This window comes from Nesoenas mayeri, assembly GCF_963082525.1.
Source record: "Nesoenas mayeri genome assembly, chromosome: 7".
Lineage (NCBI taxonomy): Eukaryota > Metazoa > Chordata > Aves > Columbiformes > Columbidae > Nesoenas > Nesoenas mayeri.
Genome location: NC_137551.1, coordinates 7,643,604 through 7,652,688, shown reverse-complemented (window position 1 = coordinate 7,652,688; position 9,085 = coordinate 7,643,604). Strand labels below are relative to the sequence as shown.

The 9,085-nt window shown below is 46.2% G+C and overlaps 1 protein-coding gene across 3 annotated transcripts in view; it reads right to left on the bottom strand.

The window, feature by feature from the left end:
• Nucleotides 1-4,164: 4,164 nt before the first annotated feature.
• JMJD1C (jumonji domain containing 1C) overlaps nt 4,165-9,085 on the bottom strand; it is a 61,911-nt gene continuing 56,990 nt past the window's right edge. For all 3 annotated transcript variants that reach the window (XR_013922357.1, XM_080347799.1, XM_080347800.1), the window contains 2 exons: nt 5,743-5,874; nt 4,165-5,408 (listed from right to left, as the gene is read on the bottom strand). Coding sequence is in view for 2 of the 3 variants with exons in the window: in XM_080347799.1 (XP_080203925.1) it covers nt 5,319-5,408; nt 5,743-5,874 (222 nt within the window). In the remaining variant the exon portion in view is untranslated. The remainder of the gene's footprint in view (nt 5,409-5,742; nt 5,875-9,085) is intronic.

Below are 9,085 nucleotides of genomic sequence, written 5' to 3'. Positions count from 1 at the left end.
GTAGAGAATGCAAGGTTGTACAGAGAATACTCGCCACTAGAGGACAAGTTTTATGGATGTATAGTTACAAATCTGAGGCCATTCCTCTCCAGTGTCTGTCAGCAATTAGTTTATGCCCCAACAGTTTAAAACCGGTTTAAATTGTTATGGCCTTTCAGCTCGTTTGAGTTCTGGCATTGTGAAATGATAAGAAGAAACCCCCGGTTTTCCTTCCCTGCACCTCTGGCTTAGCTGGCGTTATTGTTTCCCCAGCTCTTCCACGCTCCTTTCCACCCACCGGGCGCTGTTTTCCCCCGTCTCCCGCACGGAGAGGGTTCCCCCGCACCAGAGGGAGTTCCATGTCGTGTCCCCGCAGGCCGCACATTCGGCGACCGCCGACCGCCACCTGGTGGGACCCCCGCGCCTTGCGGGCTCCGGCTCCAGAGCCGCCTTCCCCACCAGCGGCTGGTTCTCGCCATCCACATGTTATCCGGCTCATTCCCCGCGCCTGTCCAGAATAACGGGAAGAGTGGAATGATGTGAATACCGGGCAGAAAGCAGCAATTTTGCACAAACGATAGTAGCAACAACAAAGCGGTAAGTTGGTGGTGGTCACAGGGCACGTAACCAAAGCCTGGCACTGTACATGGAAAGATTCCCACGGGCAGGGAGGGTGATCTGTATTGTTTTATACTGCACAGAACTAAAAACTTCTGTGGTCTATTTTAAAGCGTCTCACCAAGAACCAATTATAAACATGTGGACAGACACTGACTTCTATTCGTAGGCTTTGCTTTACCACAGAAACCACTCTTCTTGGAACACAAATATATTATCTCTGTTGAATATAGCCAACATATGCTTTGCAAAAAGACATTGTAATTACCCAAGCTCTGGCTATATCTCCACAGGAGAAACTAAAGGTCAACTGGGAAGCAACATGGAATCTCTTGAGAATAAAATCTGCAGACTGTACCACCAGTTGCTACTTAGAAAGACAACTAAATACAAAACACAGAAGTGTTGGGGTTTACATTTGGTTTTATATTCAGGGAAAAGAGGATCTTGTGACCTCTTCATCTGACTGCATTTTCAGAAACTCTGGCCCTGAACTCCTCGCTATGCTCCCGTCAGCAGCAGCTCTTCAGCCATCTGCAGCTGCTGGTGACCTGTTCCCATGGTGGGGACTACACCCCGTCCAGGCTGCCTTTCCCACCAAAGGCTGGACCAGATGAGCTTTCAAGGTCTCTTCCAACCTGAGCTGTTCTATGGTTCTGTGAAAGAAGGCTCGCTCGCTAAATAGGTGGAGAAAAGCAAGTACAGCTGCAACACCTGATAAAATCCCTTACTGAATTGGACTAAAATACAGTGGGCAGCAAAATCAGTTAGTAGAACTGTTCAGAAGTAATCAGAGTGGTAAGTGTGGCTGCCACAAACCAGGTATAGTCTGGGCACCATTTGCCAGACCTTTCAGCCCAAGTATGTGGCCCATGGAGTTCAACTATATAAAAAGAAGTTCACCGCTCCCTACAGAGTCAGAGCTATGGCCGTCTTTACTCGCACCTCCTCTCTCTCCCATGTTTGTTTTACCAGAAGTAGCCTAAACTTACCCAGGCTTTTTGTCTTGTAATCATTTCAAGTGTTCCCTCAGGCCCATTTGCTGCAGGAGTGAAGGTATTACTGAGATCAAACAATACGAAATCCTTAGAGCTGTGAAAATACAGGATTTCCTGCCTCAGAGCTACTAAACCCTTCTCTTTAATTCCACTAAGGAAGCACAGAGCTATGATAAAACCACATGCCCCGGGACTGGAAAAAGAAACCGGCATCTGTGTTGAGAGTACGTTGTATTGGTATGGTTGGAAGGTACCAGAAATGTTCACTTTGAAACGTAACAGTAAAAATCCTTCAGTCTATAACTTCGCTTTAGGAAGGCCCACATGTAAAATGCAACTGTGTGCAACAGGTAAAACATGGATTTGATTTGCTGTGAGGCAAGATTTTCCTACTAGCTCTGTATAGATCTTGACTTCCTTTTCAAACCCTACGAGAACAAATGGAAGACGTGCAGAGGTTAGTTTGTGTGTGCTGCGAACGCTGCAGATCATTTGCTCCCTGGCCAGAGTTTCCTAGGCTGCCCCGCTGAGATGGAAAGAAAGGAGCGTGGCAGAGGACGCTGCACCAGAGGAGCCCCCTCGCCATGGAGTGCTCCCCTGCCCTCCTGGGGCACACGTATCATGGGAACGCAAAGGCGGAGAAGGAGAAGCCGCAGGGCTGCTGACAAGACACAGGTCAAGAGGTGGGGAGCAGGAGCACAGTGGAGAGCTGACACCCAGGCAGAGCCAGGGGCCAGGAGGGGAGGGCACGGCAAAGGCTTGGGCTGGGGTCACGAGAGCCACGGCAGCTCATCCAGTGCGGATGTGGGGGAGAGCACAGGTATCCTGCGCGGGAAAGTGGTGGAACGAGCGCCCATGGCTGTGGAAGGAGGAAGGAAGGGAAATTCCCAGTTAGGGGCGGGAAGGCTGTCAGCTGTGAGAGCAGGAGAGGGCTTGACAGGATGTCACAGGAGAGGGTACAAACAAAATTACCACCTACTGAAAAGGTCAGAGAGCATGAGAACCTAGCGCTGATCAGCTGGGGGTTCGGTTTACACACACAGATCCGAGTGACTTCTGTGAAGCTGTATGAGTAGAATAAATAGAATTTAAAAACAGATTGTTATAACCCCCTACATCTGACCTGCGTAATGGGGACCACGGTTTCACTGCCAGCATGTCCAGCAATCCAGTAACTGCTGTTTCAGCTAAACCACGTCCACAGCCCACCAGCCTTGCTGAAATACTATAGGCCATACCAGCCCTTTATTGTTTGCCAGTTACTTACAACAGGAAGAAAACTGCTGTGGTCATTTACAGCAGCACAGTAGATGGAGATGATGATAAGGAGCTGGAAAGGGGTGAGGGAAGGAGGGGGTGTATGGTGAGCAGGGCGTGCAGTTCGGATGATTTTGAGACATGAGGTTTTGAAGGACAGAAAAAGAGGAAGAGTTTCATGGAGAGCACAGCAGATCGAGACAGAGCTTGGTCTCAATAGGAAGGCAGCAGATGACATGGTACCTCATATTCTTGTTCTGCAAGCTGACAGTCTTCCTGCACTCAAACAGCTTCAGCCGATCTCATCAGATACTTTGAGCTCTATTAACAATAGTTGAGACTGTAGACCAGAAGACAGGAAAAATATGCCCATTAATGCCTCACGGAACAGGGAAATGGTCAAGGGGGGAAACTAACCCGGAAACAAACCAGCTCCCACAAACCCCTGTGCGGTCTCACAGGTCTGTGGAAATCTGGGGTCATGCTGGCAGCAAGTGCAAGGCAGCCCCCCTGCTGCGGCCACTGCCTGGGGAGCCAGGAGCTCCGCTTCATCCTCACACAGCCAGAAACCTTAGGGCACTGAGTAAGCTGAATTTGGTACAGTAAGTATAAAACAAAACCAAAGAACAACAAAAACCAAACCAAACCCAAAAAACACCAGAGATTTTTTTTTTTTGCCTCATTTAGCAATATTTGGAGCAGCTGTTACCTGTAACAATTTCTTGTGCTCTGCTAATGCTCGTGGCTTGCAGAGCCTCTTTGAGTGACAAATGCTTTGCAGTGCTCCCTCCACGCTCAGCTTGTGCCACGTTTTCCTTCCTCACTCGAGGGGAACTGTGCCATAGTTGCAGGCAGTTCATGAGGCCGTCCCACCCGCACCAATTCCCAAAGCTGTTTGCAAAATGCATCAGGTTGTGGTTTTATGTATTGCAAATCCAGACACATCAACCACAAATTCTTAAAACTACACACATGGTGTAACTAGCATAACAATTTACTATAGATAAACTCTAGTAACCAAACTGACTCCAGGGACGCCCAGCACAGGGAGCGAGCTGTGGTACAGCCCACAGCCCCCGCCTCAACAACTTCTCTTTGTGCAGGAAAAAACAAGGGGGATATGGCATCTGCAGCAGGAATGCAAAGTTCAGCAGCCTCAGCAAATTTTACAACTGTTAGAAGTACCTCTCAACTCAGGGGGAATATTTAGACTTAAGACTAAAGTTCACTCATTGGAAATGCAGGCAATTTTAATAGTGTTAATAATTTAAATCCATGTACACTTTTCAAACTAACTCCAAGAGCTGGAATTCTGCTCAACTGCCTAACATTTATCATTATTAAATAGAAACAGATACAATTTTTTTTTTAAATCCATTATTTTGCTGTATGACTTGAACTGTGAAGAGCCAAGACGCTATAAAAAATTGTTCTACAGAAATTCCTTTCCCCCTTTGCCCCACGTAAGTGTTGGATTATTAAAACCAGAACAGAAGCGATGTTGGAACTGTTCGATTCTTCCGAGAGGCTCTTTGTGGCTCAGCCGCCCGCGCAGTGCAGTTCAGCCTCACGCCCGGAGAGGGCAGAGCCGCCCAGGAACCGCAGCACAAACACAACACACTGCGGAACAAACACCAGGACACAACGTTTGATAAAGTCATTTTAATGGAAAATGTAAAACCCCTTTCAACTTCAATGTACAAAGCATGTGTAACACTTGCACTTTTAACAAATTAAAGCAAGCCAATGTTTTAAAAAAATACATCATTGAATGTATATATGTATATATTTACATAGCATATTAAGTTTAATATTTAGCTTTAAAAGTTCACATAAATTTTACCAAAATGAGACAATTTTTAAATAAATTACACCTTTTGAAAACGTTTAATTGTACACTGAATAGCTTCAATAAAATACTGAAGTGTCTGTATTTAATATCTACTTTATATACTTTATATTTTACAAAGTTTACAATTATTTGGCAGTAATTTTCAGATTATGACATGACTGCTGTGTGGACTCAGCAAGATCCCAAATGCAGGCAATAGCTGGTGTTGTGTCCTACCCTCACAGTAACTGTCTCCATGTAGTGAAAAATATCGGAATTATTTTAGCAAACTGTACAAGTCACATTTACATTTGATCAACAATATAGCATAGAACTTTGCAGTTTGTTTTTTTTCCAAAAATAAATACATCATCTTATATCTTTTGACATTTCACAAACTTCATGTACATTATAATACAGGACAGCAGAACGCTGCGGAACTGTTTGCAAGTCTGACATGTCATCACAGTGGCTGTGATATGAAGCTCTACCGTTGCAGTGTCATTAACAAGTAAATACTATGAGGATGTTTTCTTGGCACCGATGGTTTGTGAAGCTTAAATTAGTGTGCATACTGTTCATAGATCAGAAAAAATAACCTCCATTTGATGTTAACACAGAAAAGCAGAGCGTGCTTAGTTTTCATCCATGTCTTCCATTTCGCCTTCATGAATCTTCAAAGCTCTCACCATTTCTTTAACTGCATGATACAAGATATTTTTAACCTGCAAGACATCAGACGTTTTAGTAAGACCTATGACTGAGAAACTTTCAAAATACCTGGCTTTAGGACAGAGCCTTAAGTAGCGGATGGGAAAAAGGACAGGTACACCCAAGGCAGCGCAAAAGGAAACACCTTTTTACGCGTTCTAAAACGTAACATGAAATAAATAAAGCCAGCAACTTGAGCCCTGCACAGCCCTGCCGTGCAGGCTGCTCCTCATTGTTATTCTGTGTGAACAGCAGCGAGGAAGTAGCTCCACGCACCGCTCCGCATCCCAATGAGCCCCAGCACGCCCGGCCTTCGCAACAGCTTCCAGAGCAGAATTCATTTCCTACCTGCAGTTTATCATCATAATTGATTTCTTCCTTTGACAGCCTCAGCTCCTGCGTTAAGTGAAATGACTGTACAAGATGTTCTGGAGACACAAAGTCCTCAGTTACTTGAACGCAGCTGTGAAAATTTTGCACCTATCCAAAGAAACAAGAAGAAACTGATAATTAGTATTTGGGGGTTATTCTTTGGCAGAGATATCTGAGAAACGAGTGGGCCTGGAGATGTCTTAAACCACAGGCTTATCAGACGAAAGGGCGTCTTCATACACTTTACGCAGAGAGCAATTAAGCATATTTGATTTATCTAAGTTAGCTTCTGGCAAAAGGTACACACAGGCTGAACAACGCACATCTGCCTGTGCTCTGGTGTGTCTTCCCGCAGTCAGCTCTGACATAACTCCACAGTCCGACGCCGCTGCACAGCCACCCCACACCAGCACGGAGCAACCCCAGCGTCATGTCCCGCAGGCCCTGCCTCCTCGGGCCACTTGCTGCTTGTGACCTGACCACCAGCAGCTCCTGTGTGTCCTCTTCAGAGACATGCAGCATCAGGCTTTCCCCCAAAACCTTTACAAACGACACTTATTTCTTCAGCATGTCAAAAACCTCGTTTTCCCAAATTCTAACCGCTCATGAAGTCGTGCAACATCAGATCCGCAAACTTATGAAAGCCTGGGGACAGGGAGGCCTTTGCCATCGCAGCAAACAAACGCTCCCACCCTGGTCAGTGCTGATGAAGATCTGCATATTTTAAACTCGAGCCTAACAAAATCTAGAGTTTCTTTACTGCATACTCTAAAATTTCCATTTTGATACCCGACACTCAAAGAAACCTTCATGGCCTCCACAGTTGAGGACACAGCACTTCATTTAAGAATTGTTTTTTTCTTCAAAACCACTGCCCAAGTCTGATTTTACAAGGTTAGCTTGCCCCTTCACAGGTAAATCCCAGAGGTGACCCCCAGCTCAGCGTCGGTGTTGTACGTGGGGTTTCTCCAGCCTCGTAATCATCAAGGACAAAGCAGTGCCGCTCCCTCCTGCGCATTAACCAGCAAAGCAGCCATTCCAGAGAGGAAGAGGGTTTGTTGATGCCACGCTATTTGCAAACAGCAGAACGCCAGGAGCGAGGAAACAGCTGCACAAGCAACACCGCGAGGCTCCCGCTGCTGCTCGGGAACTTCCTAGAGCTTCGGCTGAAGCGTCTCTCCATAGCGCAGCCAAGCTGCCGGCTCCAGCCCCCTCTCTTCCCTCACAGGCTTCTCACCCTTCTCAAGTCTCTACCTGCCCCTGTTTGCCTTTCCACCCCATGCAAATCCCACACTGCTCTTTCACTTCCTCCTCACCCAGATAAGGTTTTATTGACGCCCTCTCTTCTCTCTCCATTGCAGGACCAGCAATATTTGTTGTCGTCAGATCGTTTCTTCTGCTGCACCTTAAACCTCCTTCCCTTCCAGGGCCTGTCTGATCAGTGTGCAAGTCTTTGGGGGAAGACAGATTTTACCTGACAGGGCTGGTACTTACCATGGGAATGCCCTACTGACAGCCCACAGGCACTCCTATTTATTAATATTTATGATCCAAGCTGATACAATGACACACACCAATAAATACGTTCAGCGAGATCCCCCGGAGGTTCAGGGATGAGGACTCAGTGCTCCTGTGACTGCACTGGTCCCAGCTGAAGCGCAGGAACAGCTGCTCCCCAGCGCCGGGCCCAGCAGACAGCAGCAGCGTTGCAGAAGGGAGGAAAGGGCCACAGCCACACAGCCGCTCCCTCCTGCCCTTGTGTCCTGCGGGGCCAGCGCAGAGCTCTGCACGGCAACGCCCACACCTTTATCCTACATCCCTATCAGAGCATCGCTGGCATGTCACATTACCTCCAGCAGGTTATTTTATAATATAGAATCCTGCTGTTAAGACAACACCACTACAAAAAACATTGTAATTACCTGTTCTGCTATGAACAACTTTTGCATGTAGCCTGAGCAACATGTTTTCATCACCAGCTCAAGTATTTCTATCTTTTAATTGATCACTAAACTATTTTACAAATTTGGATAAGAGTCACTAAATGAAAACTAAGGGGGTCCTCCCCAGAGGACAGTCACACAGGGTGACCCCACAGCAGAGCACCAAAAACAACGAATCATTCAAAAAGAACAGAAACAAACAAGCTTTTTTTAGCTGGGCAAGTTTCCAAGGAGAGCTGAGGGCTCCTTGTTGGAAGTACCAGAGAGAGAACAAGGCCCAGACGTGAGCAAATAGGGACACTTCTGTGCTCCCCTACTCATACAGCCGAGAAGAAAGGAGATACAACCCCACAATGCATCACCCACAGCACATTCAGGGAAGCTTCTGCAGAGGAGATCAATCCAACGCTGTGCCTACTGATAGTTCACCCCCAGGAGAGCAATTCCCTCCGCAAGAGCTACCGACCAGGCTACTCCGACGGTCATAGCTCACAGGAGATGCTCTCCCTCCACCCCGGCACCAAACAGCCTGGCTTTGCCTGCTGAAATGATCACAAGGGGATGTGACTGCTGGCTGCAAGTACAGAGGGAGTAAGGGGAAACATAGGAAATAATAAAAGAGAAGCAACACACAGAACCCCCTCCATGTTAGAGCAGTAAAATACTAGACCAGCACATCAGAAGCAGCAGTGTGACCAGAGTCCTAACTGGCTCCAGGATGGCAGCGTCTGAGCTGCACTGCACAGCTGGGCTGCTCCCAACTCCAGCCCTCAGCCTCATTTCCTCTGCTCCACAACACTACCAGTGAGCACATTAAAATAAAAGTTAATTTACCTCCAAATTTAGTACCAACTCTCATCCACTTTTTAAAAATTCATAATGTATATGTAAATCTGAAACACTTAACGTGTAAACTTAACCTGGTATGCATTCTCGTTCAGACTTATTTTTAACCATTTAAATGTGCTTTGTATATATGAAGTGTTGGTGCTGATCCCTAGGGTCAGTATTTATGCATCTCTATATAGAGTACTATACACCTACATGAAAGAACATGATGCTTTCATTTCCTCCTACGTGGCAGATTCACAGGAACTTCTTACTGAAGATGAAAAGGTTCTCAGCTTCACCCACTAAGATTTAAAAACACTGTATTATTAACTCCTTGGTGCCAGAAGCTAGAACATTACCACTTCAAAAGCAATCTGGAGTTTAAAGCCGTGGAGATAAAGATAAGAGTGGTCTAATTTTTGGTCCTTAAACCTATGAACTGCAGGGAAGCGTGGACCAGTCTCACTACTTTGTGTTTTATTTCTGTATGCCTTTATATGATGCCATGTGCTATGTAAGATAAATTTCCTAGTGTGTTTGTTACT